At 35.7% G+C, this 19,244-nt stretch overlaps 1 protein-coding gene across 2 annotated transcripts in view; it reads right to left on the reverse strand.

Annotated features, from left to right (window-relative positions):
- LOC150105310 (neprilysin-2-like) overlaps positions 1-19,244 on the reverse strand; it is a 493,284-nt gene that overhangs the window by 192,296 nt on the left and 281,744 nt on the right. For both annotated transcript variants that reach the window (XM_090394688.1, XM_090394687.1), the window contains one exon: positions 11,203-11,301. In XM_090394688.1, the coding sequence (XP_090250814.1) occupies positions 11,203-11,301 (99 nt within the window). The remainder of the gene's footprint in view (positions 1-11,202; positions 11,302-19,244) is intronic.

The following is a 19,244-nucleotide window of genomic DNA, read 5'->3' on the forward strand; positions in this document are numbered from 1 at the left end:
ACCTAATGTAGAAGGAAGAGATTCCCCAACCTCAAAATTAGCAAAATATCTGTCAACCTTGTAGCTCTTAACATAGGACAAGATAGAATTTTATGTGAAGAATTGCTTACATTTTATTGAAAGGGTAAATAAAGGATTTAAATATATAACTCTCAGACATCCTAGCTAGTTGAAATGTTGTCTGTCTGTTCACTAATGTCTCTAGGGATGACACATATACCCCATCTTAATGAAAATTCCACACATTTAGCCACGTCCCAAGTCAAGATCATATGATCCATCTCACCAATTGGTGGCAACATGGTCATATTCGTTATAGACCAATTGTCAAATGCAATTACTAGATCGAATACTCTCGAACCCCTAGTATATTCCATCATATGCTGTCTCAGGTAATTATCCCTTAATAACTGCATAAATCCCATTTCCTTTCTCCCATGTGTCCTCTCCTCCTTCCAATCTATGTTCCCAGAGCTGAAATTCTCGATAATAATTACCTATCCTCCACTCATTGAGTCTATTTGCTGATGCATACTATCGACATCATCTTTTCCATCCCCTGGTCTATAGTAGCATCCAACTGTATATTTTGTTCTGCTGGCCTCTATCTCACACAAGATAGCCTAAAATGTGTTATTTTCACTGTCCTACAGTTGAACTTCTACTCTCTTTGGTTGCAGTTCATTGGCTATCATCAATAACACTCCCCCCCCCATTCTTTTCTCTTTATCCTTCCTAAACACACTATACAAGTATATACCCTTGACATTCTATCCACTAACTATATCATCTTCTCTTAACCATGTCTCACTAATGCCAATAACCTTGGCCAGGATGAACTAACCAATGCCAAAAATTCCTCCTGCTTGTTCTGAATTCTCCTGGCATTAGTGTACATAAAATGCAAAAGCCCCTTAAACCCACTGCTATCCTAATGCTTTATACTAACTATCCCATTCTGGTTTGTTACTAGTGGTACTAACTAGGTATATTATACACATTCTTACACTCAACTACTCCACTGATGTCTGCATATCCACTCAACCCCCCCCCCCCCCATCCACACATACACCACCAAAGCTCTAGTTTCCCTGATTCTGCACTTCCACTTCACCATCCTTCTTGTATAAATCTTTTTGCCTATCAAACTCACTCCAAACATCCACAAACTCCACACCATTCCTCCTGTATAACTCATGCATTGAGTCAATTGCTATTATGGCCCTCCTTCTCATCTCTATTCTGTCATATTGCAACAGACTCACTATCTTAACTCTGTCACTATTTTTTTTTTGCTACTTCCAGTAATCTTTCATGTCCTTTCTCATGCCATACTTTTTTCCTTTCAAATCATTCATTCCTGCCAATACAATCATTTCCTTCATCCTACCCTTTTGTGCTCTAATAGCCTGACTAATGTCATTAATTTTCACGCCCGGAAATCATGATTTTGTCACTCTCTCATTGATCACACTTTTTATGACTGAATCGCTATACAAGACTCCTTAATTTTTCTTTCTTTGTTGGTCAAGCCCTCATTTCTCTTATCTTGAAAAAGTTAACACCTCTTTCTTTCTGTTATCAGCTGATCCACTCATCATACCTTTCTGCATTCACCATGTGTATCACCCTGTGTAAGCGAGTTATCTCCTTCATTACAGTCAACTCTTCATTCTTTACATCAGTCATAATATTCTTTCACTCAACACTTTTACTCTCTCTATCAATCATGTCACATTTAATCTCTCTTTGAATCTTATCTGCCATTACATCACACACATTTTCTAGCATATTCTGAGTTCCATTCACTACGTCAATCTCTCGCGCCCTGAGACTCACTGCTGATCCTCACCATCTCATAGCATTTTCAGCAAAGTTTCCTACTGCTATCGCTTTCATACCAAATTCCATTTGCCTTTGGTAATGCGTACATTTTGCATACATTGCACTGCACAAAGTCCCTTTGGCTAAATTCTTTAAATAATGACACCTTGTATGAACATAACTATTTTTCTATCATCAATAGAACACCACCTCCCTTTTTATCCATTTTATTTCCATGAAATAAATCATAACCATCCATTTTTATTCCTGTCAGGTTGTCATCCTCATCCAACTATGTCTCATTCCAACAATTTTTTGATGAACAAACTCAGTCCAAGCAACCATTTCATTTCCCTTGTTTCTGATACTTCTAGTGTTCGCATACAAACATAACAGCTCATTACTGGATGTATAACATTTCACTGATACCACTTATTAGATGTGACTTCTCCATACTTTCCTCAAGCAATTTCTTTTTCTCCTTACTTGTCTCAATACCTTCTTCAAATCCAACATTTTCCCTACATCCCAGGTCATCCCTTTCCTTTTTTGTCTACATGCACATTCACATCCTCTTGTAGCATTAACCTTTCTTACACTGTGTTCTCATGTCTACCCTGTCTTCCTCTTTTTCTTGCACACTTGTTCTCTCATTCTCTGCATAAGTGCTATCCACTTATTCATAAGGATCATCTCAATCTCTACTTCCTTACTTTCCCACTCTTTCACATCGATTCTTACTTGCTCAGATTCATTCTCTCCCTTACAGCAGCAGCAGTCTCTCCAAATGACTCACACCCAAACCATTCAAATGCAGTCGATCACTCTTATACAGTTCAATTCTTCCTTCAAACTCATTTCACACATTAACTGCACCCTTTTCTGTTCACACATTTCTACTAACATATCATTCATAATTCTTGTTCTCTGCCTCATCTCATCACTGTCATAAATTGGCAACACACTGACTATCTTTCTTATCACACTATTATCTTATATCCTTCTCAACAATCTAATATCCAATTTTCCATTCTCCTTGTTCCCACTCAAGTCATTTTTCTTACTATTACTACCAACCCCTTTGCTTGCTTACTCCTCTTATCTAATGCCTCAATCACTCTATTCATTTTACCTCCAGGAAAATAAACTCTGTGCATCTTCTCATTTACCACATCTCTAATAATGGAATTTCTATACAATACCTTGCAGGTCTTTCATTACCATTTTCATGCCAACATCATTTGTTTTCATCTTCACTCTTCCATACATATCTACAATTCTCTTCATTTCACTCTGCATCCACCTCATCTCTTGATCATCTTCACCAACTCAGGTTTCACATATTTGCATCCTTTTTTTTGCTATCATTGACCCTCACTATTTTCTTGCCAGTCTCTCTCTCTCTCTCTCTCTCTCTCTCTCTCACACACACACACACACACACACACACACAATAAGTTTTAAAAGAGGTAAACCGTGAGTAGACATATCGGTACACAATAAATAACGGAAAAAACTCACATAGAAAGATTATTTATTAGTATAATTTTCGCCTGTGTGTCACAGGCATCTTCAGTACATTAAGCTCAAAATTAAACACTAACAATTCCAAAAAGTGCCACCTAAGTAGCTGGTGTAAGATAACTAAAAAGGTCAATAACTTTCCTAAAAAAAAAAAAAAAAATTAATACAATGAAAAGTTAGGAAAGATTAGCTGATTTGTAAAGTACTATCTCCCATAAAGGGGATAGACATAAGCTGTCGGATCTGTTTAAGTTAGGAGAATGAAGTAGAGTTTCACATGTTTCTTTATAAAGGCATTCCATGAGAAACTGACTTTTGTGAAGAACTCGTCTTTCTCCAATGAACTCTGTCTAGTGAAGATGGCATGTTCAGAAAGTCCAGACTTTTCAGGTTTAAAGTATTCAATATAAGATTGGTGTTTTTCTAGCCGAATAGAGGCAGATCTTCCTGTTTGTCCGAAATAAGATAATCCACAAGAGCACGGAATCTGGTAGACACCTGGATGATTAAGATGTGGAAGCTTGTCCTTAGTTGTTCAAAATGTTGATACGTTGTTCAAAATGTCAATTGTAAATGTATTTGATTTTGTAATAAATTCTGGTTATTTTTCCTTTAAAAATAAGTTGTATCAACAAATTGAAGGAACAGCAATGGGTAATCCTCTTTCTCCTGCTATCTCCAATTTCTTTATGGAACATTTTGAACAACGTATCTTTGACAATATTTCTCCCAGACCTACGCATTGGTTCAGATATGTTGATGACATTTTTGCTGTATGGAATGGCTCTTCTGATGAACTTCAACAATTTCTCACTAAGTTAAACGCATTTCATCCTAGGATCAATTTTACCCTAGAAGTAGAATCAAATAAGCAGTTAGCCTTTTTAGATCTTCTAAATCTTCGCCAACCAGATGGTAACCTACATTTCTCAGTTTATAGAAAGAAGACTCATACTCAAACATTATATCCATGCGGAATCTCATCACGATCCCAGTCAAAAGGCAGGAACTATTAAAACACTGGTTCATCGGGCACACTCCTTTTGTTCTACAGACGATCTTTTACAGAAAGAACTACAATACATAACTTCTTCCTTTCTATCTAATGGTTATAAGAATTGCTTCATTAAAAGAACTTTGAGTAGTTTTAATATGTCTTCCTCTTCAAACACAGAGGAAATAGCGCACATTACTATCCCTTATGTACAAGGCATCAGTGAACGTATAGCAAAAGTTTTAAACCACGGAATATTTTTGTTGCCTTTTGACCGTTTAAAAAAATTTCCACCTTTCTCACTTCTCCTAAGGACAAGCTTCCACATCTTAATCATCCAGGTGTCTACCAGATTCCGTGCTCTGGTGGATTATCTTATTTCGGACAAACAGGAAGATCTGCCTCTATTCAGCTAGAAGAACACCAATCTTATATTGAATACTTTAAACCTGAAAAGTCTGGACTTTCAGAACATGCCATCTTCACTAGACACAGAGTTCATTGGAGAAAGACAAGAGTTCTTCACAAAAGTCAGTTTCTCATGGAACGCCTTTATAAAGAAACATGTGAAACTCTACTTCATTCTCCTAACTTAAACAGATCCGACGGCTTATGTCTATCCCCTTTATGGGAGATAGTACTTTACAAATCAGCTAATCTTTCCTAACTTTTTATTGTATTAATTTTTTTTTTTTTTTAGGAAAGTTATTGACCTTTTTAGTTATCTTACACCAGCTACTTAGGTGGCGCTTTTTGGAATTGTCAGTTAGTGTTTAATTTTGAGCTTAATGTACTGAAGATGCCTGTGACACACAGGCGAAAATTATACTAATAAATAATCTTTCTACGTGAGTTTTTTCCATTATTTATTGTGTACTGACACACACACACACACACTTGTTCACCATCAATCCTGCTCAGAATTGATGGTGAACAAATGTGTGTGTGTGTGTGTTTCACTACCTTACTGGTAATTGCAAGTTGGTTTTCAATGTCATTATTGCCTACTTTATTGTTAATTTCACTCTTTTTTTTTTATTGTTGTATAAATTACACTGGCCAACAAAAATATATTTTTTTTCTGCTGATTATGATCTGACACTTGTTTCTTAATAATTTTGGTGCGCTGATTTCAAATATCAAACCCATTTTTCTCTATCACGTCAGGATTTTCCTCTATGGCATTTTCTTTTTGCTAATTTGTAAGTTTTTGATAGTTTTAAGGAGGCAGTACTATTTAGAGGATCAAAAAAATCGATTTTTTAATATTATTTTCTGAAAGTATGTACTTTTAAAAATCTGTTCCTAACTTCTTATCAAGACATTTGAAAAATTCCCGAAGATATAGCCTATTATTCAAAGCGGTGTGCAGTTCAGAATCAGAGCACTCACCGCTCTCGCTTGTTAGTAAACGAATAAATGCGTAAGAACCAGCAACGGCACGTACTGGTACTTTGAATGCGAGAGAGGCCGATAACCGACCAAATACATTTAAGTGATGAAAAGTAGGCGATGACAACTGCCTAAAACAAATGAATGCTATATGCATCATAGCGGACAAAGAACGATCGAAATCAGTCAATCGTTAATCGATTGTGAAAGTATGATGAGTGCTTATAACGTTTCAATAAAGTCTCTGGTTTTTTTTGTCTTGTTAATTGCATGTTAGTTGGCAGTGAAGAAAATACATCATGTCTACTACTCGAAATTGTGTCAATAGTGTAGATTCCTTCTGCTACATTTGTGGCAGCTTTACTGTTCCCAGTCAAAGGACAAACATCACTGATTTCATTAAGAAAGTGTACTTTGCATACTTTGACGTAAAAATTGCAGATCAGGACAAGTCGTGGGCTCCAAATAAAGTGTGTAAGTCATGTATAGAAAATTTATGACAGTAGAGCAAGGGAAAATGCCAAAAATTAGCTTTTGGCATTCCAATGATTTGCCATGAACCGAAAAATCACATAGATGATTGCTATTTTTGTTTAGTTCAGATTTCTGGTTATAATAAGAAGAATAAGAAAAAAATTGTGTATCCAAATCTTGACTCAGCAATTCGGCCAGTTGCTCATTCCAATGAAATAGCCGTGCCAATTTATAAAGGACTTCCTTTACTTGAGAACGAGCGTGATCGGGATATGCCAGATGTTCTTGAGGAGCAAGACCCGGATGTTGATTTAGACAATGAAAATTTAATTTCTAGTTCTGGACCACAATGTTTTACTCAAGCGGAATTGAATGACTTAGTAAGAGATTTGGGCCTATCAAAGGAATCATCGGAATTGTTAGCTTCAAGATTAAATGAAAAAAACTTACTGGAGCAAGATACGAAGATAACTTTTTATCGTAGCAGGGAAAGTAATCTTGTACAATATTTTAAACACGAGTGTGGGTTTGTTTACTGTAACAATGTGTCAGGTTTACTAACTGAAATGAGTGGTGTACAATATCATCCAAATGAGTGGCGTTTATTTATCGACAGTTCAAGCAGAAGTCTCAAGTGTGTCTTACTACACAATGGGAATGTATATGGCTCAATTCCTATTGTCTATTCAGTCCACTTAAAGGAAACATATGAGGACATTAAAAAGGTTCTGAAGTTATTAAAATATACAGACCATAACTGGATCATCTGTGTGGATCTTAAAATGGTGAACTTTTTACTTGGCTTTCAAAGAGGATATACAAAGTTTCCGTGTTTTCTATGCTTCTGGGATAGTCGAGCTAGAAATCAACACTGGAGTCAGAAACATTGGCCTCTTAGAATATCCTTAAATGTTGGAAAACAGAATGTTATAAATCAACCTTTAATCGACAGAGAAAAAATCATTTTTCCACCTCTACACATCAAACTAGGTCTTATGAAGCAGTATGTTAAAGCTTTAGATTTACAAGGTGACTGTTTCCAATACATATGTGAAAAATTTCCACGACTTAGTTATGAAAAAATTAAAGCCGGTGATTTGATGGACCGCAAATTAGAACTTTAATGAGAGACCCAAATTTCATCAACTCTATGAATGAAATTGAGAAAGAGGCCTGGACTTCATTTACGATGGTTGTGAATAATTTTCTTGGAAACAAAAAAGCGTGCAATTACAAAGATCTAGTGGAAACAATGCTTGAAAATTTCCAGCGCCTAGGTTGCAACATGAGCATAAAGCTTCATTTCCTATACAGTCATCTTGATAGATTTCCCGAGAATTTAGGTGCTGCAAGCGATGAACAAGGCGAAAGATTTCATCAAGACTTAAAAACTATGGAAGATCGGTACCAAGGAAGATGGGATTCTCACATGATGGCCGACTACTGTTGGAGTATTCAAAGGGATTGCCAAAACAGAACACACAGCAGAAATTGCTACAAACAAAAATTTATTCCCTGAAACTCATGTGTAAGTAAAATTGTTATTTTTTTACAAATATTCTTGTAATTTTTAATGAATATTGTTAAGTAATTATGTATCTAATTATCGGCCTCTCTCGTATTCAAAGCGGCAGTACGTGCCATTGCAGGTTCTTACGCATTTATTCGTTTACTAACAAGCGAGAGCGGCGAGTGCTCCGATTCTGATCTGCGCACCGCTTTGAATAATAGGCTATATCTTCGGGAATTTTTCGAATTTCTTGATAAAAAGATAGGAACAGATTTTTAAAAGTACATACTTTCAGAAAATAATATTAAAAAATCGATTTTTTTGATCCTCTAAATAGCATTGCCTCCTTAAATCTATCAAAAACTTACAAATTAGCAAAAAGAAAATGCCATAGAGGAAAAACCTGACATGATAGAGAAAAATGGGTTTTGATATTTGAAATCAGCACACCCAAATTAGTAAAAAACAAGTCTCGTATAAAAGTCAGCAAAAATTGTGTTGGACTGTGTTATCACCTACTTTATCATCAATTGAACTTTTTTTTTCTGCACTATTATGTCCACATACTATGAACGATCACACAATCTTTAACTGCCATGTCAGTTACAATGTCATGTTCCCTACTAGTGTGGCCCTTCCCTTAATGCATAACATTATACATATCTGCAAGGAGATATGGTTTGCATTATGGGAGATACTGAGATAGGGGTGATGTAAGCTTGCTCCACCTTTGCAATGAGTTGCTCGGTGTTGTTACTACCTTACCCTAGTCCTGAAGATGCTTTCAGGCACAAACTTTGTTTGCTCACACTTGGATAAAGGATTAAACTAAATTTATTATAGTTGTAGAGTAGATACCCTCCCTCGATCAGTCTCTGGACTCCCTGGAGGTGTTATGTAATAATCATAAGTTTGCTATAGCCCACATGACAACCGATCTCTATATTCAGCTGTAAACAAACAAAGTTTGTGTGTGAAGGATCTTCATGTGCAGGATATTTTTCGTAGAATAGAAGGCAACTGGAGCAGAACATCCTTGGAAGCTCTATAAATAGGATGTGAACAAGAGAATGCAAAGCAAGTTCTTTGCACAAAAGAGGATGATGAATGGAATTAATTCCTGAGAGTGTGGCGAGTGCAAAAATGGTAAAGGAGTTTAATGTAAGGTTCAGTGATATTCATGACAGTTGGAATCTCCCACAGTGACTCTTTTGAATCCATGGAGATCTAATAATAAAAATAATAATAAAGAGTCTGAACAGTGACTGAGTGGTAAAAGAATGGAAAAATGACTAAAAAGTTCTGTTATGCAAGGGAAGAGTGAAGGGTGAGTTCAGAAATTATAGAACATTTGGTATCTCAGGATACTAATTTAGATTTTTTTTTTTTTTCTATGTTCATTAGTGTAGTTTTGTGAAGACCTTAGAATGTATACACTTATTTTATAATAAAGTGTCTTTGGAATTGGGTATTGGAAATGGTTACACGTTGATATTATTATTATTATTATTATTCAGCCATCTCTAATTAAGTCTTAGGACTCTTTTATTTAGTTTTGAGTGTCATTGCATGAGGTACACTGATCAACAAAATGCCTCCTTACACTCATTCTTGTTTGCCACTCTCCAAGCAAACGAAAAAAAAAAAAAAAAATCTACTCCTTACTTCTTTAATAACCATTTTTACTCACTTTCCAGTGATGGTCCTTTTTTTTTTCTTCCCTCCTTTCTGTATCCCACAAATCAGTTCTGTGTACAGGATACTGTGAGTATAATGGAAATGTTTGCATTATTACAAACTTCTTTTTTAAAAATTTTCCTCCAAAGTAGTGTTAAAGGTCAGAAAAATCCAATATTATCAGATCTTACATTTCAGTGTCTTCTAAGGAACTTCAACTACATCAGTTTACTTAGATCCTGGTCTTCTTCTGGGTCCTTTTCCTACAATCTTAGCATGAATCACCTGTACTAATCTTTCCTCTTTTCCCATTCTGTTTAAGACCATATCACATCAGAATAGCAATGCTTGCATATCCCTGAATGCTAACAACGTCAGTTTCCTTCATAATATCTTCATATTTAATATGATTCTTCTACTGATGACATCCATTCACTCCCTTAATTTTTCTTAGGCCTCTCAGATCTGTGGTCTCCAGTCTTTGATCAATGGCTTTCCTTCCAACCCAAATCCATAAGTTAAACTGGCTTGAACTGTCTTATATACTGCTAGTTTAGTGTTCTGACTAATATCGCTTTCATTCCATATAAATATTTTCAGTTGACTGGCCATCATATCAGCTTTGCTAATTCTGTTGTCTATTTCCATATTTAATTTGCCACCTTCACTAAAATTTTGCATATATAGCTGAAATGTTGTACTTGTTCTATGGGTTCATTCACCATTCAGAATGCAGTTGAAATTTTCTCTGTTCCTTCCTGCCTATTTGTTTAATTTTGGTCTTTTTATTGCTGATTTTCATGCCATATTTAGTTACAACAGTTGTTCAGTTTATTTATCTGTGCACAGATACCACCACAGAAACCCTGTGACCAAATCTCTGCACAGATTTGGTCACCGTTTTTCATGGTGACGAGGATATGTTGGAAAGAGTCCAGAGAAGATTCACAAAGGTAGTCAGTGGTCTTTGGAATGTGGAGTATGAGGACATGCTCTCAAGCTGTTTTATCATCCATCCAGTCAACTTCATTTAGTATTTTCAAAAACTCTTTATGGATATATTCTACCATTTCTAATGCCTGCAAAAAAAAAAAAAAATAAATAATTTTTATACCATGTTATCAGGTCAACACGGAAGAGATTTTTCAAAGAATGGGAGAGGGAAGTAGAACAAGAGGCCATTGCCTCTTGTTCTACTCCCCTGTTCTAATCTCATCAAGTTACTTTTATGTGGCTGATCTTTACTGAATCAAGTCAACTTTTCAATCTGGCAAGACTTGATCCTGTATTTTCCAGAACTCTTCAAGAGATGTAATCAATCATTTTCTTAAACAAACAAACAAAAAACTTATTATATTAGACACTGCACAAGACAGAATGAAAGAGAATGCATAATACTGAAATGAAGTAGAATAGGTGATATGGAAAAGGCTTACATGGGCATAATATGGATCATTTTAGATAATATCTGAATAGGAAGGAAAACTCTAAAAGAATTAATTTTAAAAAGTTGTCAAAAAATGAACATACACATTTTGATAGCAGAACAACAATAGCAACAAACGTATATATATATATAATTAAATAAATTTAATGACAAGAAGTTGAATATGACTAGAAGTCATATAGCTGAGTAAATCTGTTGCATCAAGCAAGCAAACACACACACACACACACACACTGAAATGTAAGTGAAAAACAGAAAAATGTCATGTTGTTGTATGGTCTATACATAATCCTTAATGAAAATCAAATTGGAAAAAGGAGGTTAAACTGTTTACTATAAAAAGATAGTTTAACACTGTACCTTATCTAATGCTAGTGTTCTAGTTTTATCATCCATCCAGTCAACTTCATTTAGTATTTTCAAAAACTCTTTATGGATATATTCTACCATTTCTAATGCCTAGGAAAAAAAAAAAAAAATTATAATTTTTATACCTACTGCTTTATATAATCACCATATATATGGGATATTTGGTGAAATACAGTATAACAGATTAAACAATAAAATATGTAACAAATAATGATTCTTAAATTATACATCAAATACATTAGACAATTTTAAAATATCTTTCAGATTCAAAAATTAAATAAATAAAATAAACAAATAAATCACATCATAACAAAATGGAAGTCAGTGTGGATAGAGAGAGAGAGAGAGATGGTATAAGGAAGTGGATTTTGGAAACAGAGTGAATGCACATATGGAGATGGTCAGCACAAGAATGGGAGGTAAGGGGAATGGTTGAGTCTGAGGAGATATATAGGGTATATGATGATAAAGGAGATTGGACAAAAGCAGGTGTGTGAGAAAATCAAAACTAACACATGGCATAGGTAGGACTAGTTATAGACCTAAAAGTGAATTGCTGTGTTTATTTACAAATGCCAGGAGCATCAGAAATAAGGGAGATGAGATAGTTTTGCTGATTAAGTTTATTTGTCCAAAAATTGTTGGATAAGGATAATATCTCCTGATGGGAATAATAGAAATAAGGATATGATGTTTTTCATGAGAACAGAATTAACAAGAAGGGAGTGTGGGGGGGAGTGCTGATGATGATAACAAGGGAATTATGTCCTTAAATGGAGAGACAAGAGAGAAATAGTGGCAATGGTTTTTAGGCAGATTTGGCTTTGAGGCAGAGATAAGGCATGGTATGATGAGATGTATGTATGACAAAAAGACCTCTTAGATGAGTCTTTGACTCTATAGGGGTCTTAGGATAATAATAATAATAATAATAATAATAATAATAATATTCAGATGTTGCTATAGGCCAAGGAATGTGGAGGGTGGTAATGAAGAAATATATAGAAGGCAACTTGGGTTAGTGAACAGGGGAATGGTTATCATTATGGGTGATTTTAATTATGGTAATATATGTTGGGATGATGAAATAGCTTTTGAGTATAAGGAAAATGGATTTTTTGAGTTCATCTAATCATTTCATCAGAAAATGTGATTGTGAATGGGATCACATTTCCCTCCAGTTAGTGAGCATGACCATGAGGTGATTATCTGGGTGAAGGCCAGTAATATGAAGACTTCTGTGAGGAAAGGATGCATGTGAAATTACAAGGCTGGTGATTATGAGAAACATAACAGGCAATTTGGAATTATAACATGGAATGAGGAGTTATGCAAAAAGGAGATAAACCATGCTTGGGAACCTACCAAGACATATTTAACAGTATCAAAGTGGGAAGTTATCCTGAAGGTCAAAAGGCTGAATAAGGAGGCATGTGTCAAATGAATGAAGGGATTAAGCATAAAATCTTTAAGAGAAAGAAGTTACTGTGAAGGCAGCACAAGATGAATAATGGTAATAATCAGTCACATGAAGAGTTTAAAGAGCAAGCCAAGAAGGTGACTCAGTTCATAAGGATAGCAAAACTGCAGAATGAGAAGAAATTATCAAATTAGGCCAAGAAAAATCCTAAAGAGTTTTTCCAGTATGCAGCAAAGTAGAAGGAAGAATGATCAAGGTAAGATGATGTTAGACTGGTGACTATCTCAAGTATGTCATCTGCTACTGCAGATGATATAGTTGAGGTAGTCACTGAACAGTTTCATTCTCATCAATATGAAATCATGAGATGCTCAAATGTAGAGGAAATGGGAGAGGATGGCTTACTTGCAAGCAAGCAAGCAGGAAGTATATAAGTAATTAAGTAAATTTTATGTCAATAAAGCAACAGAATTTAATGTCACATACAATGTATCTTTATAAGGAAATGCTCCAGGGAGTTATGGTAACATTGAAATACCTGTTTAATAAGAATCTTGCAACAGCACAGTTTCCAGGTGGAATGAAGAGAAAGTAAAATTTTTCAACTTCACAAAGGTATTGATAAGGCTGTGGCAACAAATTATAGGCCAATTGGTATATCAGGAGTTGTTGTTAAGGCGTTGGAGAAATTAGAAGAGCTAGTATACAGAAATAGTTCGATAACATTGTATTCTTGTGACTGTTGGCATAGATTTGTTAAATGGAAGTCATGTTTTACAAATTTTCTTATGTACTACAACAAGGTGACAAATTGCATTAGACAGGGAAAGATGCATACACAGTAGAGTGTACTCTGATTTTACAAGGACTTATGATAGAGTGCTACATGACATGCTGGTCATTAAACTGAAATGAATGGGATTAGATGATAGACTAGTGAGTTCTTTGGCTGTCAGACAGATATCAGCAAGTTGCATATGAAGTGCAGTAACCCAAAAGAGGTCATCACTAGCAGTGTACCACAGGGAGATATCTGTTTTGAAGCCATTGTTGTTTAATTTGTATATTAATAATATTGCAACTGAACTGGAGATTTACAACTGTTTTCAAATGATGAAAAATTAGGAAGAATGAGGAATCAAACAGATGTAACCTTACAGGAGGACTTGAATAGACTGCATGAGAGAGCAAGCAAGTGGAACTACCATTTCAATGTTGCAGAGTGTAAGGTTCTGAAATTTTGCAAGCAATGATGGGATGCAAAATATACACTTTGTAGGGAAATTCTGAAGGAAATAGAGGAGATGAGAGATCTGGGAGTGGTGGTAGTAGATAAGAACCCAAAGTTCAATGGTCACAGTGCTCAAGTTGTGAAGTCATTATATCAGATTATGACCATGATGAAGAGGACCTTGACATGCAGAAATAAAGAGGTTTTCTAAATTAAAAGTGCCAAGAAATATGTGCTTTGCATTATGGGATACTAAGGCAAGTGATGTAAAGTCATTAGCCTCTATATACAAGTAGCCCAGTCATGAAATTACTTCACATGCAAACAAAGTTTGCTTGTGAACTAATTTCATGCACCTTTAATTTATAGTTTAACCAAGTGGAAAAAGTTTCAACATCTATCTCTAATCCAGAATACTTTAATAATAAGGTGTGACTCTTTTTGGCTACTTGTATACAGAAATATGACTTCTGCATTACTTCAGCCTTGGTATCATTTCTGAGTCTGGTTTCCACTGATTAGACCTCAGTAAAGGTCGACACCAATCTGAGTGGTGACCCTTGCCTTATTTTTTCACTTTCAAGTGGAAAAACGTTCAATGTAGGTTTAAGTTCCATTCTTGATTGTGATCAAAATGGAACTAAGGCCTTGTTGAGGCCTCATAAATTATTGTACATAGATTTGGTCACCTCGTTTTCATAGCATTGAGGATATATTAGAAAGGGTTCAGAGAAGATTCACTATGGCAGTAACTAGTCCATGGAACATAGGGTATGAATACAGATTGATGGAATGAAATTTGCAAAACCTTGCAAATAGGAGGAGGAGAGGGGATGTGCATGAGTCACATAAGTTGGTCAGAGGTTGTTATCAAGTTAATGCAGAAAAATGTTTTCATAGAATGGGAGAAAGAGATGGAATAAGAGACCATCCTGGAAACAATATAAGGAGTAGTGTGATTAAAGGAGTGATGAGCAGGTTCTTTGTATGGAGAATGGCTGGTGAGTGGAATGCATTGCCTGAGAATGTGTGGTGAATGTGAACATGTTAAATGGGTTTAAAGTACAGTTTGGTGAGCCCTGCATATTACAGCAGAAATCTAAAGTTAATAATAATAATAATAAATTTTGTATGACTATATATGTTATATATCAGGGGTGGCCACAATGTGGCTCGTGAGCAAAATGCAGCTTGCATCCACACGTCACATGGCTCTTCACTACCAGGAAAAAATAAACAAAAAAGATAAGAGGAGACAACAAAAAAAGAGGAACAAAATAAAAAAAAAAAAAAAGAGAAAAACAGGGTTAATAAAAATTACTGCAATAAAAAAGTTTTATTCGAAACACATTAAATGAAGTTTACTTTGAACAATTAGAATAATTTCAAAGTCGAAACACAATAATTTTAGTTACTTATTTACTAGTAGTCCCCAGGGGCACACCTAGGTGTGCATGGGAACTGGAGATCCCGGGGTACCCGAGCTGAAGATACCGAGTCATGGCAATATAACCGTTTCATCTGGTTGGAAGGAAATGTCCAACCCACCAAGCTGCATGGAAGGCAACGGAGAACAACCATGCATACTTTTTCTCTTTCTCCGAGTAATGATGAACAAGTCAATACAGAAGAATGAATTATGCACAAGAACAGATGGGACCCCTGGGTCTGACCTTGTGCAGTATGCTACCAGGGAGGGGGGTTTGTAGATCTATGTTGGAGTCCCAGGAGGATAAGACCTCAAATGATGCTGCAGGATCAAAGCCTCTGAGAAGTTCTGGAGCTAATGTAAGGACACAACATAAGAAAATGAACCTCAAAGAAAATACAAATATGGACACCTGGAATGTTAATTCAATGTATCGAGCAGGGAAGATGGCCAATGTGATCAGAGAAATGAAAAGAATGAAGATATCAGTTCTTGGACTCTCAGAGGTTAGATGGAAAGGGAAAGGAGATATAAGAACAGATGATGGATGGATTTAGATTTGTTTATTCAGGAGGAGTACACATCAAAGGGATGTTGGAATAATGTTGGATAAAAGGGTAGCCAATATGGTGGAGGGATATTGGCAGAGATCTGAAAGAGTGATTGCTTTGAAAATAAAGGCCAAACTTAGAAATATCCTTATAATTCAAGCATACTTACCAACAACAGATCATACAGATGAACAAGTTGAAGAGATCTATCAACAAATAGAGGAATGCTTACATTTGAAAAATAACAGAGATATAGTAATGGGAGATATGAATGCAAAGATAGGGAAAGGAAGAGAGAGGATGGTCTGGTGGGCCCTTGAGGCTTGGGAGAAAGAAATGAAAGTGGAGACAGACTGGTGGCTTTTTGCAGAAAACACAAATTGATAGTGACTAACACCTGGTTTCAACAACATGAGAGAAGTCTGTATACTTGGAGAGCACCTGGACAGAGAGGTGAAGAAATCAGAAATCAGATTGATTATATATTAATTAACTCAAGACATAGAAATGTAATAAAAAAATGCAAAGACTTATCCTGGAGCAGACTGCAATACTGACCATAACCTGCTCACAATTAAAATAAAAATCAGACTAAAATGAATAAATAAAGAAAATGCAACTAGAAACATAAGAATTGATGGACTAAAAAGAAAAGATATTAGAGAGAAATATCAAGCTGAACTAGAAAATAAGATCAACAGTATTGATACTGATAGACCCCTAGAAGTAATCTGGACTGATCTAAGAGAGGAAATCAAGGAATGTGCTAGAGGTCTTCTGGGTGAGGCAGAGAGGAGAGGAAGGAAGCCCTGGATTACTGAGGAGGTGATAGAAAAAATGGACGAAAGAAGAAAATGGAAGAATAAGAACAGCGAAGAAGCCCAAGTCAGGTATAAAGAGATCAATAAACAAGTAAAAATTCTGGCTAAAAAGGCAAAGAAAGACTGGTTCAACCAGGTCTGCAAGGAAATAGAGGAAAATAATACAGCAAAGGATATGAGAAAGGTCTATGAAGGCTTGAACTTGATTTCAAGGAAGAAGAGAAGGATAAAAAGCAGTGCTTTGAAGGATGAAAGAGGAAAGATTTTGTTGGAAAAAAATGAAAAAATGATAAGATGGAAGAAGTATGTTACAGAACTTTATGGAGATGAAGATAATCTGGAATGTGATCAGACAGAAAATGATGATGCCCCAGAAATTAAGGAATGGGAAACCGAAGCAGCATTAAAAGGATAAAGGATAGGAAAGTTCCAGAAGTGGATGATATTCAAGGAGAGTTACTGAAGGCATTGGGAAAGGAAGGAAGGAATAAAACTTATATCCATCATCTTTAATAGAAGTCTGGAGGAGGATATAATACCTAAAGACTTCGTAAGATCTATTTTTATTCCTATTCCCAAGACTACAGGAACAATGGATTGCAACAAGCACAGAACTATCAGCTTGATTAGCCATGTTGCAAAAGTCCTAATGAACATAATATATAGAAGAATGGAACAGATGATTGAGGGAATTAAATGAAGCACAGTTTGGTTTCAGGAGAAACAGGGGAACCAGGGAAGCTATCACAACACCACGGATATTGGGGGGAAAGAATGATCGAGTGCAATAAAGTGTGATCGAGTGAAAGAATGATCGAGTGCAAAATTTATATCTATGCTTTGTGGACTATGAAAAAGCTTTTGATAACGTTAATCACTCTGTTTTATTTGATATTTTGCATAAAATAGGAATAGATAAAAATATTATGAGAATTTTGTTCAGGATATACAAAACTCAAGAAGGGTCAGATATGAAGGAGAGGATACTGAATGGATCCCCATAAGAAAGGGTGTGAGACAAGGGTGTGGGATGTCCCCACTCCTTTTTAATGTCTATAGTGAATGGATGATGAGGGAGGCCTTGGAAGATCTGAAAGATGGAATAAAGATAAACAGACACCTGATAAATAATATATGACATGCAGATGATATTGTACTTATGAGCGAAACAGAGGAAGGCTTGCAAAGAATTTTGAACAGACTGAACAGGGTTGGAAATGAGAGATATAAAATGAAAATAAACATCCAGAAGACAAAAGTGATGAAGATTTCAAGTAAAGGAAATGATGGGATGGAAATCACTTTGAACGGACAAAGAACAGAAAATGTAAAAAGTTTTGAATACCTTGGGAGATGGATAACAGAAGACAGTAGATCTAATTATGAAATTAAAAACAGAATTAAAAAAGAAAAAGCAGCATTTTTCCAAATATACCACATATTAGGAAACAGAAATCTGAACAAACAGTTAAAAGTAAGAATCCTGAAGACAATGATATGGAGCGTGAGAACGTATGGATGTGAGTCCTGGACGATCAATAAGGAGATGAGTGACCGATTGAATGCATTTAAAATGTGGTGCTTGAGAAAAATGGATCATATCAGCTGGACTGAAAGAGTGAGCAATGAAGAGGTTCTTAAAAGATTCAAAATGAAAAGAGACTATATGGCTAGTATCCAAAGAAGAAAAATAGCGTTTGCAGGACATTTGATGAGGGGGGTTCTTCTGGAGGCTTCCCAGAATAGTATTGCAGGCGATGGTGGAGGGAAAGAGAGGAAGAGGAACATCCCGACTGCAATGGAAAGACAACATCAAAGATTGGACAGGCAAGAATCTTACAGAAGCAAGAGACAGAGACGCATGGAAGCGGACTGTTCATCAGCTGCAACCCTCTTAAAGAGGAGGCCACAGGATTAGATTAGATTTACTAGTAGAGGCCTTCCTTGTATACACTTTCTTAGTGAGTTCTTTAAAATTAGGTGCACAATTAGTCAAAGCAGTTCTTACAAGTCGTTACAACCTCGCCATGAGCACACTCTCTCCCGTACCATCACATCAGTCAAAAGTTGCAGCTCTTCTAAGTTTTACCGGAATTATTTTGGCTCCAAAAGGAAGCGTAGTTGGCCACCCCTGTTATATATGATCTGCCCATGAAGGGTTGTATACCTGTATTTATTTATTTTTTTACATAATCCAGAAGTCCTGCTTTAGAGATCAAACAAGTAACTTTTTCAAGATACTTCACTCCTTCACTAAGTGGAGAAATGAAATTTATCTTACACCTAATGATATTCATAAATATCCATATATATACAGTAGGATTTGAACTTAGATGTTTTTTTTTTTTTTTTTGGAGAATGGGTACACCGATATTTTTATCTATATATTTGTATATAGATACATCATCATAATCACTTGACCCCATGAAGTCAAGGGATGCATCATGGAGATGCCTCTCCAAGTACAAAGTTTATAGCACCATATTTTAAAATCATTCACTGTTTACACACTCACCATCCTTTCAAGCACTTCATCCAAGTATCCATGGATCTAGTGCTTGAAGGAATGGCAAGTGTGGTG

This window comes from Typopeltis vanoorti, chromosome 6, assembly GCF_054136105.1.
Source record: "Typopeltis vanoorti isolate ZY-2024b chromosome 6, IOZ_Tvanoo_1.0, whole genome shotgun sequence".
Lineage (NCBI taxonomy): Eukaryota > Metazoa > Arthropoda > Arachnida > Uropygi > Thelyphonidae > Typopeltis > Typopeltis vanoorti.